Source organism: Saimiri boliviensis, chromosome 10 (genome assembly GCF_048565385.1).
Source record: "Saimiri boliviensis isolate mSaiBol1 chromosome 10, mSaiBol1.pri, whole genome shotgun sequence".
Classification (NCBI taxonomy): domain Eukaryota; kingdom Metazoa; phylum Chordata; class Mammalia; order Primates; family Cebidae; genus Saimiri; species Saimiri boliviensis.
In genome coordinates this window covers 118,818,898-118,840,824 of record NC_133458.1, presented here as the reverse complement: position 1 = coordinate 118,840,824, position 21,927 = coordinate 118,818,898, and the positions used below count along the sequence as shown (strand labels likewise).

The window sequence follows — 21,927 nt, the reverse complement described above, 5'->3', positions numbered from 1 at the left end:
TCATCCTTGATTTTCCTCTGACATCTGCTCTTGCCTGATGGCTATCTGTATGTGAGGCAGGACCCTCTGCCTCCCGGGCCCGGAGCTGCCTGTCCTCAGCCATAAGCTGCCATCCCTACTTGGCAGTAGACGTGTGACCCAGCATTAGTCTATGATCTGTAAACAACACAGAAAGATGGCACTAGGGCTACAGTAAGAAACTGCACCCAAAACCTGGTTCTTAGGTCTTGCTGAAGAGTTTTTGCAGGCATCTAGGTTAATTATGATAAAAGTTTCAGGGTGATACTCTGCGGGGCTTCCTGTCACCTGGCAGGCCCTCACCCTGAACAGGCAGTATGTCTGCCACTAATCTGAGCACACGGCCATGATAAGCCACAGGGACCTCAGAACTATGGTCACTACCCTCCACCAGCTGTGCCCACCTCCTCCAGCCTGAGGCCTCTGGCTTCCTTTGCTAACAAGGAACTCTTGGTGCTTCATGTTACAAACCATAACTTCCATAGGATTTAAGTGTCTGAATGCTCATCCCCAGAGTCAGCCCTCCGCAGAACTTTCATAATATTTTCTACACAGCTTATCTGTGCCTAGATCAACAATAATACTATCTGCAACATTATCAATTGCAGATTTTATTCTGCAAAAATGTGGAATTTATAATTCAAGAAAAGCAGGATAAATGAAATCTCTCAGAAAGCAGACCCCTGATGCCCAAATCCATAATAGCTGATGAGGTCTCCTTCTCCTGGAGGAACAGGTGTCCCCAGCTCACAAAGCTGAGGACTAGATGACTTTCACAAAGCAGCACATGAAAGAGCTGAAATGATACAGGGCAAAGTGGCCTTAGCCCCTTAGGTTAGGACCTGACTGAACCTTGGGTCCTTTTTCTGATTTTCTTTCTTTTCAATTGGCGTTGGTTCAAGATGCCACAAACCAGAAGTACAGTGGGAAACAGGATGAGATGTATATTCAAGGTGACAGGGAGGCAATGACCAACAAGCATACTAAGTACAGGTGAAATTCAGATATTGTTACGCACTAAGCACATGCCCATGGAAGCCCCACAGCATGACTGAGGGCCAGACCCTTTGACTCTTAGAGTCACAGCCCTTAGCGCTGAGTGAGTAGGCATGGGTGATGGGCCCGACCACCTTCAGAGCCGTACGTAGCTGCGAATTAAAAGTACCTAAACGCTGCAATATCCTACTAGTTATTAATGCTAATCAGGCTTTTATCTCAGGACAAAGATGTTGCTTCTCTATGAAAGCATGGATAGTGCTTCTGCTCTCTTTAATTTGGCCAGTGTCCTTCCCTCTACTCCTTACTCACACACAAATGAAAATGTAAAAGTCCTACTCTTGTGAGACATTATGATACAGAAAACCAAAGGACATCTCAGTTCAAAGGATCAAATCCTTACTGTAAACCAAGAAATGCTGCATATAACTTTAATTCCTCAGTTCTTTGAAAGAGATCTTCCATTTTCATAAAAATTCTTTTTGACACAGCACAGGGCAGATGATCACAGCACATCCATAATCCACAAATAAACCATCTAGGCTGAGCAATCTCCCTGATCTCATTTGCTCTGTACAAGTTTCCTGGACAGGTCGAGGGAAGGCCCCTTCCCTGGTAGGCTCTGCAATATTGACAAGGCATCTCAAACCAAAGCTATGAAAGGAAGCATTCACCTTGATAGTGTTTCTCCAGAAAGAGTCTCCGCTGGTGGCTCCGACTTAACACAAAAGGAGCAAGGCTGCTCCAAGCTTACCCCCAGTGGGATGAGGTCATCCCCAGCACACACACAGATTCAGGTCTATATAGGTATGTTTGTCTTTCTTCATTTTTGAAGCAAATTGAATTGCAGTCTTCCTCATTTCCCCACCTCGCCAACTGCCTTCTGCACACAGCAGAGGGACCATGCAGCAGGCCCCTGTGACATCATGGGAATCCCCTGTCTCTACCAGAGATCAGTGTTACCTTGTTGAAGTCTTCAGAAGTTGCCCTCATTTCCTTCCATGTCTTGTTCAGGAGCTGAATACAGATGCAGAAAAACTCCTCAAATGATCTGTCGTGGGTGAAGAACATCGGGTGGAAGTCATTGCAGGTCTCACTAGCTGGAGGAAAGAGATGGAAGATATGGGAAGAAGTTTTAAAACAGTGAAATGCGAGGACATAACCACCGGTAAGTGCCCCAAAGAGAGACAAGCGGAGGTATCTTTGGTTCAGGCAATAATAATGAAAAAGCTTTTTTGAAAAAGAAACCGAAGGATGGCCCTGGCCCTCATTCAACTTAGAAGTTTAAGGTCAGATAGTCAGACCTAGCCTTAGGCACATATTTTGACTGACAAAAGTCAGTCCCTAACCCACTCCAGGATATGATCCCCCGGGCTTTGTTCCAAAACAGCTGTGTTGATTATGAGCCTATATCTGCCTTCTTGATCTTATACAGATTATTCAAACTGCCCTCTCAGGCACAGCTCCTCTGTCACCCTCAATTTCCTCTTTCTTATCAGAATAACTGGCAGAAGACGGGTTTTCCTGAATACACGATTAATTGCAACTTTGAAAATAACATCCGTGATTATTTCTCCAGGGGGCTCTTCTCTCTTATGGCAGTAAGCAGGAGACATGTGAGATCATTAACCATCTGATGCCATTAACCATTTGTTTTACATTTCCAGGCACAGATGGCTGGAGGTCAAAGCAACCCGAACGACTCTGAAGGCTGCAACTGGTCCAGTCCTGGATAAAACCATAAAGTCAGCCCAAATTGCCTTCAATGCCCCATTGTAGAGCTTCCCTGGGTCAGACCTAGTGCTCTGAGATTTAGGTCTAGCCCCTACTCTCCTCCTCCTCCTCAGACCAGCACCCCAACCCCTCCCTACATCCCATCTGCCAAGCTTACATTTTTATAGCCCTTTTGTACATTACGCCTCATTTGAACTTTAAAGTTCCTCTTACTACTCATGTCTTACAGGTGAGGATATGGTGGAGCCCAAGGAACTAAGGTTTTTGACCCCCAAAATCAATACCCTAAGGTTTTTAAAAAATAAAATCTAAGCTGTTACATACAGTGAAAGTCTTTCTATTTTATTTGGAATCTTTTTTTTTTTTTTTTTAAATTTTACTTTAAGTTCTGGGATACAAGTACAGAACCTGAAGGTTTGTTATATAGGTATACATGTGCCATGGTGGTTTGCATGAGGACTGGATGGCTTTCGCACAGCGGCACAGCAACACATCATCTAGGTGTTAAGCCCCACATGCATTAGCTATTTGTCCTAATGCTCTCCCTCCCTTTGACCCCACAACCCCCAACTGGCTCTGGTGTATGTTGTTCCCCTCCTTGCGTCCATGTGTTCTCATTGTTCAACTTCCACTTATGAGTGAGAACATGCGGTGTTTCGTTTGTTATTGGAATCCCTTTTAAGGTCAATTCATCCTCAAGGCTCAGAATAGTGGGGTCTCAGGCCCTAGAAGTCCAGGAGAGGATGGAGGGAGGGGTGGGAGCAGGTTTACAGGGGAGACCTTCTGTTCTCAGGGAGAGACCTGGTGCCTGCCATGTGGATGAGCAGCAAATCCTCTTAGAATCCTACAGAGCAGGCCCCCAGTGAACAAACCCTCATCAAGCCTCAAGGAAACACACTTAAGGGTACATGGCCACCAAGTTATTATACACCAACCTCTTATCTCTTACAGTGAATTTCAGACTTCTGAGCAGCTTAAAACAACAGCAAAGTGGTATATATTTGCACAGCTCTCCACTTCTCAAGGGCACAACCCTATTTGAAGATATGGTAATGCTCTTTCCTTCTGCATAAAGTAAAAGCATGGGCCAGGAGCAATGCACAGTCCTGTAGGAAAGGTCCGGGAGTCAGGGAACAGAAGATTTGGGTTCAAGTGCAGTCTAGGCCAATCAGGAGCAAGTCAGTTCACCTTTCTGAGCCTCAATTTTCTTAACTAAAAAATAAAGGGCTGGGCACAATGGCTCACACCTGTAATCCCAGTACTTTAGGAGGCCAAAGTGGGTGGATCACTTGAGGACAGGAGTTTGAGAGACCAGCCTGGCCAAAATGCTGAAATCTTGTCTTTATTAAAAATACGAAAATTAACCAAGTGTGGTGGCATGCATTTGCAGTCTCAGCTACTCGGAAGGTTGTGACAGGAGAATCACTTGAACCCGGAAGGTGGAGGTTGCAGTGAGCTGAGACCATACCACTGCAATCCAGCCTAGGTGACAAGAGTGAATCTCCATCTAAAAAAAAAAAAAAAAAGGAAATTAAATCGCTTCTGCCTTTTCCCTAGGCTTCAGGGCAGAACAAATGAGCCAATTGAGGGGAAAGTGCTTTGGACAGGATAAAAGTTAATGCCAATATGGAGGGAAGTGGTGGTGATGACAATAAATATTGTATTTGCCTACTATTTCCAGGAACTTGAGTTTTTCTGTGATTTCTGCCCCACCAATTCCTAGTCCAGCCTATTTGCATTTCAGCAGTTAGAAGCAAGAACGTATAAGTCATCCCACACCAGCCTGTGTTATTAGTAGAAAGATGGCAAATGTGAAGTTCTGACTTGCAATACAAAGCTATTTAGGAAATTCAGAAGATCAACACTGGCAGACTGTGCAGTTTGCTGCCCTGGGCAATGAGCAGTCAGTCTCACTTTCATGAGCACTGAAGCCAGTGAAATCTACAAGTCTTCAGCTGTACCTTAAAACACTATTGCCGTCCAAGAACTCGTTATTAATCACATTATCACAGTATAATTTTTGGATCTAATGTGATTAGATGTGTACTTTATGCCCTGAAGTTTTTATGTGATGAGTAGAACTAAGATAGCCAGACAAAACTGAGACTTGCAAGCCCTGCTCTTGTTTGGGTGAAGAGGAAGGGAAGTGACATCATTAACAATTAACTAATAGTTAACTTTTTGGGTGCATATGACATGCTAAGGGCTCTACAGGCACTATTCTTGCAACAGAAGGTAGGTCTTACGGACATCCTCATTTTATATATGAGAAAGGTAAAACTTAGATAAATAACACCTTTCATCATGAGGTTTTTTTAGTTGGCCCCAAATGAGCACCTAAAACCCACAGTTTAGCTGACTCAGCAGTAGGCTTCCTGCCTTAGTTGACATTAAGAGCTCACTGCATTTCTTTGTGGTTGCTGCTTTGAAAATTAACCTCTCCACTCACTCTCTTAGGTCTCCCGTACTGCTCCTTCAATATAAATCCAGATCATGACCTGCAGTCCAACGTGGATCACAGCAAGTGTGTAGCCAACGCCTGCTAATGGAGGAGACCTGGCCATCAGATAGCAGTACCAAGGCCAGCAATACCACCGCCTGCAGCCACACACCAGGTCCTGGATGACGGACTTTATCATCACTTATTATGCCAAGCACAAAAGGAAGATGTTACTAACTTCTTTTTAAGACTATAAATAGGAGATTTAGAAAGGTTAGGTGACTTGTCCAAGGTCACATGGTTTGCGAGTCGTGGTACTAGGATTGAAGGTCAAGTTGGCTCCAAAGCCCATCCTTGTTCTGCTGCACTCTCTTTCCTCATTCTGTTTCCCAATTAACCCTGCCTCCAATGAACCTCCGCCAATACAAATCTGAAACAATTGTTTTTCTATCCACAGAAAGTATTTACGAAGTAAAATTTACAAGAGGTGCAGCTTTACCTATTAATGCTTGTGTGTATTTACTGCCTAAGATTCCTCTGCCTTCCTCCTACTACTTGTGACTCACGTGGAGTTAGGTTGGAATCATCAGAGTTATGCTCCCCTTCCGGACCTTACTAGCTACTATTTTTTAATCAAGCATATGGCATAGGCTTAGTAAATGGAGGCTATTAGTTACTTTTTTTTTTTTTTTTTTTTGAGATGAAATCTTGCTCTGTTGCCCAGGCTGGGGTGCAGAGGTGCAGTCTCAGCTCACTGCAAACTCTGCCTCCTGGGTTCAAGTGATTCTCCGACCACAGCCTCCCAAGTAGCTGGGACTACAGGTGTACACCACCATGTCGGGCTAATTTTTGTGTTTTTAGTAGAGATGGGGTTTCACCATGTTGGCGAGCCTGGTCTCTAACTCCTGACCTTGAAAAGCACTGGGATTATAGGTGTGAGCCACCATGCACAGCTAGTTACTATTTTTGATCAAGTACATGGGATAGGCTTAGTAAACGGTGGCTATTAGTTACTATTTTAAATCATCATTCTCAACACACTATATGGCTTCTTAAAGACAATTCTACAAGATGAGCAAGGAAAGAGGAATCTGGTGAATGACCTTTATGGACCCATAGATAAGGAGGGGTAGAGTCAACCAATCATTCCTGATGATTATGTCAAAAACCTACTGAAGTATTCAGACTCCAAAGCTGAAATTTCACATGAGGAGACAGCTATGTGCAGGGTACTCTACTAAGAGCTTTTCCTGTCTGAACTCTCTGAATCTGTAGTAACAACAAAGGTACTATTATTACCACCCCTGTTTCACAGACGAGAAAACTGAGGAACTGTGAAGGTAAATAACTAATAGTGACAGTGCCAGAAATCAAACCCAGCGTTTTATCTCCAGCACTGGTGTTTCCAACCTCCACGTGAAGGAGTTGGCCTGCCATCATTTTAAGATTCTTGAAGACTCCTCCTTTGCAAGGAGATATGGGCAAATAACAAAGTAAGAACAACTTGATCCTTGACAGGTAACACAAGGAACAGCTTTGTGTATTTGTATACAAACTTCATCAGCTTGCTGTGAGGATCAAATGGGAACAGTGACTAAGACAGCAAGCTCAATGCAAGTGTGGGCCAACAGGGTGGCCATGTTCACCATTCATCAAGTGGAGCCTGGGAGAGGTCCCAGGCTACACATTTATACATGTGAGCTTGTCACCCTATAGAGATAGCCTAATTCTAAAAATATGTTTCTTAGGTTTAATTAAACAAATAAAACCAGGAAGGGTGAGGTTTACTATTGTTTTAAAAGGAAAACAACACTTATTGAGAAAAAAAGAATCGAATTAGCAGACAATATATTATAAATGAAATCTAGAGAGATACTTTCAATGAGACAAAAATAGTAAGATATTTTAAAATATGAAATTACTTTTAATCACACTATTTTTAACACAATGAGATTTCACTTTGTTTAAAAAACCAACACAATGGTTTTTTAAGTCTAGAATATTAACATATTTTCAGGACTGAGGGTACAACAGATTCTATTAATTTGCTGATATCTCATTCACTTATAAGTGGGGCAGCTTTGAAAGCAGCTATAACCTGAACATATAAGTCTTTAAAAATAAAAATAAGAAACACCGCATGTTCTCGCTCATAGGCGGGTGTTGAACAATGAGAACACATGGACACAGGGAGGGGGGCACTACACACTGGGGTCCGTTGGGGGGGGAATGGGGGAGGGACGGGGGGTGGGGAGGTGGGAAGAGATAGCATGGGGAGAAATGACAGATACAGGTGAGGGGACGGAAGGCAGCAAACCACACTGCCAAGTGTGTACCTATGCAACAATCTTGCGTGTTCATCACATGTACCCCAAAACCTAAAATGCAATTAAAAAAATAAATAAATAAAAAGAATGCTGTACACTTATGTAGCATTTTGCCTGTCAAAGTAGATGTATTCCTATTGGGCACCAGGTAATGTACAGTGAGGGAGGTATTGTCACTGGCTCTCAGAAAACAACGGTTATGGCTCTGTAGCAAACAAACAATGAAAGATGAGTGCAGGGAATGGTTCTAGAGCTGACCATAACCTTGCAAAGGTTATTGTAGCTCCCTAGGCTCCAGATTTCTTATCTGTAATTGAGTTGGGCTAACTGATTTGTAAGGCTCCTGCCAAGTCCAAAATTCCAGCAGTCTCCATACACATACACATCAGATAATGTATCTTCAAGTCCCCAAAGCCTACCCAAAATTATAAAATTTAGAGAGTCTGCCTGCACTGAACTTTACTTCCTAAACTACTATTTCTTTTATTGACAGGATGACTACACATTTAATTTAGAGTGTGAAGGTATTAGAGTGTATTTGACAGGTTTAGCAAACGTTTGATGAGCAAGTATTTATTCTTTCTTTCATAAGAAAATTCTCAGTTGTTTTTATATTCTATCAACTTATTAATCCCACCTAATGCAGACCATTTCATAAGGAAATTACTTGATTAATGATAGAATGACAAGATGACAAGAAAATGCATACCATTTTTGCTCTCACAGGAATTTTCTAAAGACAAATACAAATTCTGAGATGCTGAAAAGCTCTGTTCCATCCTTTCTGTGACCTTGGTGATGCTAAGACAGACTTTGGAACCATTCACAAATGACAGAGATTTGAGAAGCACTGGGCAAATATGAATATTTTTTACTGTGACTCTATGAGCTATTCCAACAGCCTTTGGAAATGGTGAACTTTGAAAAAGACACACACACTGGCCTAACAAAATGGACATTTTGTTGTAAAGTTATGAATTACAGGAAAAAGGAAATAAATCTTAGACACACAAAAGCATTTAACATAGAAAAACTGCCAGAGCAGTCATTAAAGTCTGCCTGGTGATCTACAGCAGAAACTTACATTAGAACTATTTGTGGTTCTAGGGTCAGTCTGGATAATATATTTATAAATTCTCTGATGCAGATGTATATTTATAGCTTTGTGTAAAAATAATCTTACCCTACCTAGAAAACTTTGAGTTTTCTATTTTTAAACCTGGTATTCCTGAACAGTTTGATTTTGGAAGGTGGTGCTGCGTGGGAAGATACTAAAAGTTCAGAACCTTTTGTAGGTTGGAGAGGTGAAAAGAGGAGAGTGGGGTCAAGAACTTGAAGTTCCTTCACTGCCAATGAGTTCAGTCTAGATAGAAGCTACCACCCCTGCTATTTTAGGACAGGGGATCAGAGGCTTTAAACCTTTGCAGCTCTTCCCAGCTCCTGAAGTCTGGTTTAATAGAACTCTGGATAGTCTTTTGTATCCTCAGCCATCCCAAAAATAGTATGAAATTTATACTGAAAAATGGTATGAAATTTATCCAATGCTTCATTGTTCACCTTCCCTTGGGCCTTTTTTGAAGACATGGAGAGAAGAAAAAAAGGACTGATTAGTGTTAAGGCTGAAAATCAGACCCATAGCACCAAAAGACAGCTGATTCTGCACAAGTAATAGGAGGCCACGTCCCAGGGACACAGTGTGTGTTAATAAAAGAGCAGAGCTTCTTCAGCCAAGTTGGCCTGCATGCAAATGTTGATGTCACTACTTAATAGCAATGTGACCTTCATCACCTTAAAATTCCTCCAGACCTCTATATCCCCATAAAAACAAACAAACAAACAAACAAACAAAAAAACACCAATGCTTTGTATCTTATCAGGTTGCTGTTAAGATTAAATGTAGAGTGATTCATACAGTAACTGAGACAAAATAAGCACTCCGCACATGTTAGTTGTTACTCATTGTAATAACTAATTATTATTGTACCTAGCCAAAATGACAAATTTGGAAAACTTTTGGGACCAAATACAAAAACTTATAAAATGACAGCAATGAAGACAGTGTGGTATTGTTGCATGAATGAAAAATAGAAAAATGGAATAGAATAGGGAGTCCAGAGACCCATATATACAGTCACTGGATTTATGACAAAAATGACACGGCAGTGGAAAGGAATTTCAATTGGGCCAATTGTATTTGCATCTGGCAGAAATCAATTATAACTCCCTACCTCACACCATCTGCAAAGATCAATGATGTGTGGATTACAGATCTTAATGTGAAAGAAAAAATGATGAAGTTGTTTTCATATAATGTAAGAATATATTCATGACTTTAAGGGAGGAAGAAGTTTCTTAAGTAAAACAGAAACATCATTAATCATAAGAAAAATGTTTGATTCTATTTTATTAAACTCAAAAACTTGTTTGTCAAAATATACAACAAAAATGGGAACCTTAGAATGGAGAAAAAACTTCAACATTATCTAATAACTTGTATTTATGATACATAACCACTCCCATAAGTTGCTAAGTAAAAGACAGACAACCCAACAGTATTTGGGCAAAATGTAAATAGGCACTTCACAAAATAGGACATCTAAGTAGCCAATGACTCATAAAAAGGGGCTAACCTTTTTAAGTCACACACAAAAATATGCAGCTTTAAACAATGAGCTACTTTCAAACATCCACCAGAAGGGCTAAAATAAAAGATGGAGAACACTAAGTGTTGATAAGAATGTGGAACAAATGGAATAATCATCCACTGTTGACGGAAGTATAAAATTGTTCGACCACTTTGTAAAACAGTTTAGCAGTATTTGCTAAAGCTAAAATATTCTTACTTTATAATACAGCAATTCTAGCCAAAGATATAAACCCAACAGAAATGCATACATATGCATTCCAAGAGAAATGTATATGAATGTTCACAGCAGCACTATTTGTTACAGCCAAAACTTGAAACAATCTAAATGTCCATCCAACAGACTAGAAAAATAAATCATGGTTTATTCATACAGCAGCATACTTACTACAAAGAAATTATTTTTAAAAATGCTGCACATAATATGGATGTATTCAAATAACACTCATGATAAGATGAATGAATGGAAACAAACATAATGTGGAGCAAAAAGAGCCCCACACAAAAGAGACCATAGGATATGATTCTATTTATTTAAAGCTCAGAACAGGCAACATTCATTGATGATAATGGAAATAGGTATTGTTCTTTCAGGAGGGAGAAGAAACTGAGAGTGGCAGGATGGCCCAAGAGGGTCTCTGAGGGTTGTTTAAAGCTCTTTCTTAAGCTAGGTAGTAGTTACACAGGTGGTTGGTGGTTTGAAAATTAACTGAGCTGTGTGTGCTCTTAGGATTTGAACACTTCTATGTAAGTTACACTTTTTATGAAAATTTAACTTAAAAAGGTAGAATATGAGCTTTCCAGGAGCAATGGCACTGTAGACAGGATGAAACTATAATATGTCATACATATGATTTCAGTGGGCTTTTCAGAACAAGTGTTGTGTATGCTCTGTCCATCTAGGAATAGGATTGACATTTCAGGTAACTAGGTTCACTGGCAGGATAAAAAAAAGTACATAACTGATTTATGCAGGCATCTTAGTCCAATCACCGAACTGTTATCAGCTTCTAAAGTCGGGCAGAGGGTAGCTCTCCATACCTGGACATTAGTTTAATTTGATCTGTTGGATAGATAAAAGAGTATATACATGCATTTTTTTTCTTTTCTTTTTTTTTCTTTTTTTTCTTTTCAGATCAAGTTTTGCTCTGTTGCCCAGGCTGGAGTGCAGTGACACTATCTCGGCTCACTGCAACCTCTGCATCCTGGGTTCAAGCTCTGGGATTACAGGTGCATGCCACCATGCCTTGCTAATTTTTGTACTTTTTTTTTTTTTTTTTTTTGAGACAGAGTTTCGCTCTTGTTACCCAGGCTGGAGTGCAATGGCGCGATCTCGGCTCACCGCAACCTCCGCCTCCTGGGTTCAGGCAATTCTCCTGCCTCAGCCTCCTGAGTAGCTGGGATTACAGGCACACGCCACCATGCCCAGCTAATTTTTTGTATTTTTAGTAGAGACGGGGTTTCACCATGTTGACCAGGATGGTCTTGATCTCTCGACCTCGTGATTCACCCGCCTCGGCCTCCCAAAGTGCTGGGATTACAGGCTTGAGCCACCGCGCCCGGCCATTTTTTTAGTAGAGACAGGGTTTCACCATGTTAGCCAGGCTGTTCTCGAACTCCTGACCTCAAGTGATCTACTGGCCTCAGCCTCCCAAAGTTCTGAGAATACAGGCATGAGCACCAGCCTATGCATGCATTTTCTTTCATGATTGGGGATCGCAGTCTTACTGAAGGGTACTGCAGATGTCAATGTTAAAACTATAATAGACTTGATTAGTTGTGTATGAACTCTGAGAAGTGTTTCGGGTTTCTTTAAATCATCTCCCTCTCTTTTTTATTCTCTCCCTTCCTTCATCCACTTATGGGTGCTTTCTTTCTCCCTCCCTCCATCCCTCCCTCCTTTTTTCCCTTCCTTCCGTCCATCCATTCATATGCACATTAGACCATCTGTTGGTCCATCCATCCATCTAACTAGCAAGGTGGTTATGAGCATGGCCCTAGAGACAGTCTGTCTGAGTTTGGATCCTGGCTCTGCCACTTATCTGTGTGACCTTAAGCTCATGAGCAAGGGGATATGGGTAAAAGGCAAGGCTAAAAAAAACAGCAGGCATCAGGTCACACAATGCTTTGTAGACCGCATTAGGGAGGTGAACTTATTCCACCTGCAATGGGAAGCCATTAAAGGGGTTCAAACAGGAGTATGATAAAGTGACAACTTTCCATCTCTTTTCTTATGCTTACTTTTGGTCTCTGTTTAATAAAATTAAAAGTCAGGTGATTTGAGGATTCTTGCTTTTTTTTGGAATCCAGTGAACTAACATTTCAGTGTATTAAGGATGAGTGATGACCCAGGTAAATGCCTTAGTACAAAGTGGTTAGGATTATTCTGGAGTTAGGACTACAGCTGGAATTCTCCCTCTGCCACTTGATTGTGTGATCCCAACCAAGTCTGTTCATGTCTCTGAGCCTCTTTTACTCTGATGAGAATAACAAAAACGCATATTTTGTAGAATTGACTGAAGATATAGTGGAAAGATTCCCATAAAATGCTTAGTTGAGCGCCTGACATTTGGTAAGCACTCCATAAATATTAGTCACAAAATGTTATGCAGAATACAGATATGATTTTTTCCCCAAAAGGTCATTGATTTAAGGTTTAACTTGTAGTGAAATCTTACAAACTTTGCATTAGGAAGGTACCCTAATCTCCTAGAAAGTTATAGAGCAGCAAGGTTATCTTGTGAGATGTTGAACTGAAAGGCAAATATGCAGAAAAACCAATAAATTAAGATTTCTGGTAAATGCACACTAAGTAACCCCTGGGAATTTGCTTATAATTGAAAAATGGTCTTGCTGATATGCTCTGTGTTTGCTCTTTTCCTTTGTCCTCCAGTTGAAAACAATCAAGACGTGCACAGAACAGAACCTGGAGCATTTACACTTCATCTATTGGCAAAATAATCGTTTCTGGAGCAGCTTTTAGGTCTAAAAAATGCTCTTTCTTGGCCCAAAGAGAAAAAAGAACAGAAAACAACAACAACAACAGATTTTCTGGAGAGGAGTATCAAGTTTGTGGTATAAATTAGCAATGCAAAACTAAGTATGAAACACACTTATTTTGCTAAATATATTTTACTCATCTTCTGGGAGTAGTGTTCCTGGAACATCAGGAGATGTAGCTAATTCTATGCATCAACTTGACTGGGCCAAAGGGTGCCCAGATTAAGTATTATTTCTGAGCGTGTTTGTGAGAGTATTTCCAGTCAAGATTAATATCTTAATCAGTGAACTCATGACGTAGACAGCTCTCCCCAGTGTGGGTGGGTAACACCCAATCCCTTGAGGGTCTGAACGGAACAAAGAGGTAGAGGAAAGAGGAACTTAGACCTTTTGCCTGCCTCACTGCTTGAGCTGGGACATCTCCTCTCATTTTCTCCTGCCTGTGGACTGGGAGTTACACCATCAGTTTCCCTGGTTCTCAAATTTTTGGATTAGGACTGAATTACACCACCAGCTCTTCTGAGTCTCTCTCTAGCTTGCAGATGGCAGATCGTAGGACTTCTCAGCCTCCATAATTACATGAGATTATTCCTCATGATAAATCTCATATATATATATATATATATATACACATATATACACATACATTTTATATATTCCACATATACTTGAGATTTATAAGGAATTATCTATCTCTCCAAATATATGTGTGTGTGTATGTGTGTGTGTGTGTGTGTGTGTGTGTATATATATATATATATATATATATATATATATATTCTAGTGGTTCTGTTTCTCTGGAGAAGCCTATTACAAGAAGGAAGAGCAGAAGATTAAGAGGAAAATTCTAGTTACGTGGTAAACAGTTCAAGGCAGGGCAAAGGAGAATATATTCAAGCAGTGATTTCTACATACCCTCGTTAAAACTTCCTTTACAAGGAAAATTATTCGGAGAAGTAGCACATTAAGAGACTTTCATATGGCAAATTTATTGTGGATATAAGTAATTGCCTGTCCAACCATGTGAAATAGGCACTTGAGGGTTATGGTGGGATAGAGGCCAATTAGTGAGCAGCTGGGATGTCCCTCACTGAAGACCCAGTAAGAACTGTGTCTGTCTTACGGAGCCATGGTGTGACTTTAGATTATACCTTGACCTGGAGCAGAGAGCACTAATCAGGTCTAGGGAGCTGGCAAGATGGGCTAAAAATCAGCAATTCTGTTTAGATAAATGTGAGTTTAATGAAAGATGACATGCCCAGCTTTGCTCATTGCACAGGTTCTTTCTTGTCTTTAGGGCTCAGTAACTGACTCCCTTTCAAAAGTCATTACCTTATAGTGATCACCTGTAGCTGTTAATGCAAATGCTTTAAGAAGGCATTCAACCCTCTTCTAAACTTGAGCCCACTTGACTACTACTTGTTTTTCTCTGATCTATGAATGCACCTTACATTCAACCATAATTTACACCTCTGTGTCAAACAAATCACCTGTGATTGCATTTCCACATGCTAAGCTCGTGGTTTTCCTTTTACTTGGAGCCCACTGAATCAACCTCCAAAGCCAAGATCTCTGCTAAGGGCACGTCACTTCTAAAGCTCTTTCCCACTTCTTTATGCTTCCATAGGTCTTTCATTTCTCCCTTCCATTTGGATTCCCACTCCTGATTAGGAGCCTAGGAAAAGTGGAGAGGCTGACTTCATCATGTCTGCATCCTTCATGGCTCTCACATGGCCAGCCTTCCATAAACACATGACTGCACTCCCTTCCTGGTTTCCTGCCTCCTCATGCGTCCAGCTACGTGCTTTTCTTCTATGTGGCTTTCATTATGTTTCACTTAATGCACAGATCGTGAAGTATCCCCCAACATTTTTACAACATATATCACAGCCCTCCTGTAGTGGGGCCAGCACAGACACACAGCGCTCTGGAAGGCTTCCCACATGCTTCACCCACTGCCTTAAAATAGTCCACATTCTTCAAAATGTCCCATTCTTCCTCCCTCTCTCCCCCAACTTTCTGAAATTGAGTGTAGGTGTTCTCTTAGAAGAGAACAATGAGTAACATCACAAAGAAGCAAATTCATTGCACAAATTCAACAGAAAACAAAAGCAAATCTGATTATGTTTTTAAAATACAGAGACATGGCCCTCCTCTGTACAATTGCCAACACCGAGTCCCCAGCAAGCTGATTCCCTTTACCATGCACCACCTGCCCCATTTATAGGCACCTGCTTTGAGCAGGACACTGAACTTAGTGCTCATCCCAGCCTCCAACATGATGGACATATCGCCTCAAGGACTGCATAACACTGTCAACTATATGTTAATCCTGAACAAAGGGAGATGCCAGGGATATTAAGGGAATGATCCAGTGACAATCATGCTTTTGCCAATGTGAGATTAGAAAGGATAGAGATGTATACTAGTAAACAAAATAAGAGTTAAATCTTTTAATATTTTTGTCTATATACTATTTGGTTCAGTCCCTTAAACAAATGAGTATGGGAAAGACCATAGCTCTTTGCCAACCAAGCGCCTGTGGGAAAGGTCATGAGTGGGACACAGAGAGGCGCTCTTAGCACATGAACACAACCCCAGACCTCAAGAAGCATATCCTCAAGCACTGTGATAACAATTTAGGAAAAGGTCAAGCTTCACGCAGGTACTTAACTGAGATTTACCAAAAAAAGGGAATGCTAAAGGATAAGGCATTAAATATCAAACCAGTAACAGCTGGCTGGAAAACTTGAAAAGGACATAATCTGAATAACATGACACTTGGGGGGTCTGCTTCAGCAAATTAGGAGAGCGGCTTAGAAAGGGGAGTTGTTTATCCTAGAATATTGCAATGACCATATACCAGGAACTGTTTTTGTTTTCTGTTTTTTTTAAACAAGTGTTTTCTCATTTAATCTTCATAACATTCCACAAAGTTGGTGCAGCTATTATCATCCCCATTGGACAGAGTAGAAAACAGAGGCACAAAGGGGTGAAGGAGTTTGCCCAGACTCACAGAACAGCAAAGAGAGCCAGGGTTTAACACCAGTTTGGGTACAGAATTCCTGGTATTTTGCTGCTCACTGGAGAAGGATTTCCTTTCATGGAAAATTTTTAAAGCAGAAAGTTACTATTTTCTAGAAAGTTTATTTGCCATGATTAAAAAAAAAAGTTGATTTTACTTCTTTTTTTTCTCTGACCTATCATTTTTATGGAGACTTGATCTTGTCAATTATCATAATTTTTGGACATGCATTCCTTATAGTTAATAAAAGCACAGAATTTTCCAGTTTATCCATGGCAGACATGTATTCCCATAGATGTGTTACTGTTTTAATACTACTTGGGGAAAAAGTAGACAATTCACAGACTTTTCACTTCAAGAACTATATATTTGTTCATTGGTTTTATAAATCCTGCTTTTTTTAAAAAAAAAATTCTTTTTTTTTTTTGAGAGTCTTATGGGCTTGCTGAGACAGAAAGCAGTGGCATGATCACAGCTCAATGCATCCTTCAACTCCTTGGCTCAAGCGACCCTCCCACCTCAGCCTCTCGAGTACCTAGTACTATAAGCATGTGCCCCAATGCCTAGCCAATTTTTTTTTGTTTGTTTAGTATAATAACTTTTTATTTGACATCTACAAGATTTTGGCCAATTCTTTATTTTTAGTAGAGAAAGGGTCTTGCTCTGTTGCCCAGACTGTAAGTTCTGATTTTAGTAAAGAAGATACCAAATGCATCTCCTTTAATACAGAGCTAATATCCCGAAAGATTAAGAAAATCAAGCTAATCAGACCAGTGTATTTCTTGCCATGCATTTATATAGTGCTAAATATGTAACAGCCACTGTTCTCAGTGTTTTACAATTATTAAATTATTTAGTTCTCCTATCACCCCCATAAGATAGGTTTGGGTCTTATTTCTATTACACAGGTGAGAAAAATGAGGCACAGAGAGGCTAAGTGACTTGCCTGAGTCCCATAGCCAGAGAGAGCACAGCCAGATGTGTGTGCAAGAGGCAAGCACCTTTCAGAGGCCGTGTTCTTTATTTGTGCAGTGGCTTGATCTTGGCTCACTGCAACCTCAGCCTCCCAGGTTCAAGCAATTCTCCTGCCTCAGTTTCCTGAGTAACTGAGATTACAGGTGCCCACCACCACACCTGGTTAATTTTTGTATTTTTAGTAGCAATGGGGTTTCACTAGGTTGGTTCTGCTGGTCTCAAACTCCTGACCTCATGATCCTCCCTCCTTGGCCTCCCAAAGTGCTGGGATCACAGGCGTGACTCACCGTGCCTGGCTGAGGTTGTGTTCTTAACCAGATCTGTCTATAACCGGAGTACTCAGAGATCTCCACAGCCCAGAAGCTAAATAAATACATAATTACCGTCATTGTGCAGTAGGAGATGTGAATTTGCCCACAGTTCACATGATAATGCCACAGGCCTCTTTGATCCTGACTGATCATATACATATCAAAGATTACCCCAGTTGTCTCAGATTTTAGAATCTCTCATCGATAAGTAGCCAAATTAAATTATATCAGTTTGACTCATTACAAACAATTCCATGTACACTGATTTCTTAAAAGAGAAACACGAAGATTACGTAAGGAGTGGATTTTTTTTTTATTTCACAAAATGAGCCTCAAAACTAAACCAAAACAACACAACACAACAGATGTTAGTGTTTTCGTGGTATTTTGGGAAATACATTTGAGTGTAACACAGCACACTCACTAGGGTGTGCTCTTAGAATGTACTGCACTGTCTTGAACGTACAGACATCCTGGAAAGGAATCTGGTTTTGCAGTTAATAAAAATTATTTGCACTATAAAAAAGCTCTCATAAAATTAGGTTTAACTCTTGTTATTGGTATAAGGAGTCTACTTTTTCATTCTACATAGCATTGTAGGCTAACTGGTATTCCTACGAATAAAACACTGTTTTTCTATTCCTGGGCCACTGGGATAGAGGCGTATATAGAAATGCGTGTTTGTGAAGAATTAGTCTTAAATTAATGGGTAAAGATCATTTTTTAAAATCTTAGTTTCCTCCTAAGTTGTTCTTCATACTAGATGTCTGCTACTTTTTTTCTTCATCTTACTGACTTACAATGATAATTAACCCCCGAAGGTTCTGTAAAATCCCTGCAAGTCTTTTCAGGTGGCTCTTATCCAATCACAGACATTGACTCCAGGAGAATTTACCCCAAACTAAATTCAACGAGGGATACTTTCCTCTCCAGCTTCTTGGCCGCCATCTTTCTGTCTCTCTCTCTCTCTTTTAAAATCTTCACTAAGTAGAGACCATTTTAGATAATAACACAACTTAATGAAAACCTAAGGATGAGAATAAACATAAGATCCTTTCAAAGGAAGAAAAACACTGATGAAATTCTTCAGAACTTCCTCCTGTGTGAAATAAAAGTTGATACTCTCAAGATGTTTTCATTCCTATTCCTTGCAGATATTTTATTTCTTAGTCAATTTTGTTACTAATATTTGAAACTGGTTTTTTCTCTCTCCCCTGACAAATGCATTCTGAAACTTTCATTTTATAAACACTTTCCAATTCTCTTAAACCAGAGAGCAGTTTTACCATTACTTACATTCTCCAACACGTAGAAGTGACCCAGGAAATCTTACATGATTAATATGATGTACAATAAGATACCCAATATGACAACATGTTTCCTAGTAAATAAGACATTCTATCAAGTGTGTATATATTCATGTCTATTCCTTATGAATGCTTCCAAAATTATTTGGTAGTAATTAAGACCTCACAGGGGGAAACAAGTATCAGCTCACTAATACTGGAAAAGAGATACTTGGATCATTGTTCTTCCCAATCTCATTGTTCTTTCTTGTCTCTGTCATAGATTTGTTAATTTTTTTTTCTGCCTAAAAAGCTCTTTTCTCACCATTCTTTTCTTCTCACTTTTCACTCTTGCCCTAGGAGAAATAATCTGATCCTGTGGCTCCTATGCTCATAGATGCCAAATCTCTATTTTGAACCCAGATAGTTTCCTGAGCTCGAGACAACTCCTTACTGGACACATCCATCCTAGCCACATCTCTTAGCCACGTCAAAGTCAAAATTGGCAAAACAGAACTCCTAATCTTTATGACTTACCCAAAGTTACTAGGTTTTCCATCTCAGCTATTTCTGCTCAGTTGGCCAGGGTAGCCTTGACTCCTCTCTCAATCACCAGCTTATAAATATATTATATTTACTCCTTTCCTTTCCCACTGCCACTGACTTTGGTTCAGGTGCTCATTACTGCTCTTCTGGTTTAAGACAAAAGGCTACAATGTTCTCCTGGTCTCAGAACAGATCCATTTCCCTTACTGTCTTCCATGAGGAGCTTGTCCAAACCTAACTACAGCCACATTTACAGCCTCTGCTAAAAATCCTTCAGATAAAGGAATGCCTCGTCACAATGTGGACCCTGACTCACCCCGAATGAGATGGTTTCTGGGCCAGCTTGAAAAAATGTTTCCAGAATGCATTTGCCTGGGGAAAAGAAGAAAACAACTGCAAAATTTTCAGAAAATAAGAGAATAACCAAAAACATAAAATGAACTGTTTGCAAGACTTCTAGACTTAACACATGCTTTTCCCTCTGCCTCAATCACCTTTCCTCATCTCAGTCCACCCCTCAGTGATAACTCCTGCAGGTCTTTCAGAATCCAGAGCAGTTATTTCCACTTTCGAGGGATCCTTTTATACCGATTCTCTGTAGGCTGAACCTTCTAAGTGTCTCCATCTCATCCTTTGCCAATTTTTCAATGCTCTGTTTGCTTTTTTGTCTCCCCATGGAAATTCTAAGACCCTTGAGGCTTAGGACTCTGCCTTCTCTGTCTTTGTATATTCAGTACTTAGGGCCTCAAAAAATGTTTGTGGAATGCATGCTTACATGCGAAGCAGGCCTTATCCAACGAAGCCGAGTTCTTGAAGTCACAACATTCAAAAATTCTTCATCTCCTTGCACTGAAATATTACACTGAAATATTATATTCTTGATAGTGACAGTTAATCATTAAACATCCTTCCCCATTGGCAAAACAAAACATGACCAAAGGAGAAGGCTCTGTGGAGACCATGCCTACACATTTCAGTGCCTGGGCTAAAATAAGCAGGTAAGTGTGTAGGACTGATCATCGCATTGCACCAGGAAGCGCACCCTTCCAGATTTAAATATATACTTGTTTGGCTTGATTCAGGCTGCTCCTCATGCCAGGCCTGCGTGACTCACTGGAGAAATATCCTATTAGAGTGCACCCCTACTGATTGGCTTCCTTTGTATGTTCACAGTGACTCAGAAGAGATGACTCACAGTTCATGCTTATGACAAAAAGAACTTGCTCTCCCTTCCTTTTCATTACCCATGTTTTGCAGACTTTATTGGCACCTCTGAAAAACATCTAAGGGAGCAAGGGAAAGGAAAACACAGGGGGCAGTCTGAAAATTGGCTTTACTTATTTTTAACAAGCAACCCTACTTAAAGCACCTTTTATCAGAGCAGCACAGATACACTTCGGAGGCCTAATACATCCGATGCTCACATTATTCCTGGAATGCTATTGCTCCGCCTGTCAGTGGATGGTAAGGAGGGATGCTCGAAGGATGTAAAGATACTTTGCAATGTCCCTCTGCAAGGCTGGCAACCAGTGCTGGGCTCTCAGAGCTACTGTTGATAAAATGGCTGGTTAGATCATGCTCTCTTGGTTATAATACCCAAAGCCTTGATCAAGAAGAGAGACATTCTCCAGAATAATCAGTAGTCAAGCCGTGAGCATGAAGCGAAGAGAGAGGACAATCAAACCATGACAATCTGGATGTCTCAAGACATTCATGACCTCCCACTGGAAGAAACTGTTAGGTTCTATGCCAGTTAGAAGGAATGCAGGTTGGTTCCTTTCATCCCACTCTAGAAAACATTTCTGAGTATTTATCCACCGAGATGGATCAGGCACAGACTCTGACCAGGAGAGAAGCAAGATAAAGTGCAGTGAGTTATACACCACAAAGGAAGGACAGGCCAAGTGTCTGCAGAGTCCAGGGGAAGGGTTGGCCGTTGGCTTCATTCTTTAGAGAAACTGGCATTTGAATTGCACCTAAGGATGGGTGGAATCTAAATCATACTCCTACACTTCGTCTTCGCCAAAAGGCCAAGCAGCGATAAAATCATATTTCTGAATGTGTTTTTCTTTCAGAATAATTTACTAGTCAGGCTTATCTCAAATTCCATTTACATTCAGACTCCGTATTCCATAATTGCTGTCTCCTGGAAGCCATCAAAATGCATGCATCTATGTCTGCCTGCAAAGGAGACACTTCTGTGTGCAGTTCTGTCAGGGGTGGGTTTATGGTGCCCAAATAATCGAAGCAGGAGCAGGACAGACAGGCTAAGTCCAAATTGTTCCCCTTCCCAGGGGATCCTTGTGCAGTGAGTTCTGCCTCTGTTTTAATATAAGGGGATAAAAATACTCGCCACCTACTTGCCTCAGAGGCACACTGCAAGGCAGGATCGTGCTCACAGCAGTATGAATGTTTTAGGAGATAAATGCTCTATGAAAACAAAGCTTTATTATCATAATGTTGAGTGAAAACGAAGCAAAACCAATGTCGTGATTTTAGTTTATGTGTTTAGTGTAAGAAAAACATGAAACAGACACTGGATTATAATGTTCCAACAAGCCAGCATTCCAATGTCAAGGCCCGAATGTCCCTTCCCAGCGAGCAGGGCTAGAAGGGTCTGGGTAC

At 40.6% G+C, this 21,927-nt stretch overlaps 1 protein-coding gene across 7 annotated transcripts in view; it reads right to left on the bottom strand.

The window, feature by feature from the left end:
• ELMO1 (engulfment and cell motility 1) overlaps positions 1 to 21,927 on the bottom strand; it is a 573,930-nt gene that overhangs the window by 155,681 nt on the left and 396,322 nt on the right. For all 7 annotated transcript variants that reach the window (XR_012512236.1, XM_003930745.4, XM_010341311.3 and 4 more), the window contains one exon: positions 1,978 to 2,114. Coding sequence is in view for 6 of the 7 variants with exons in the window: in XM_003930745.4 (XP_003930794.1) it covers positions 1,978 to 2,114 (137 nt within the window). In the remaining variant the exon portion in view is untranslated. The remainder of the gene's footprint in view (positions 1 to 1,977; positions 2,115 to 21,927) is intronic.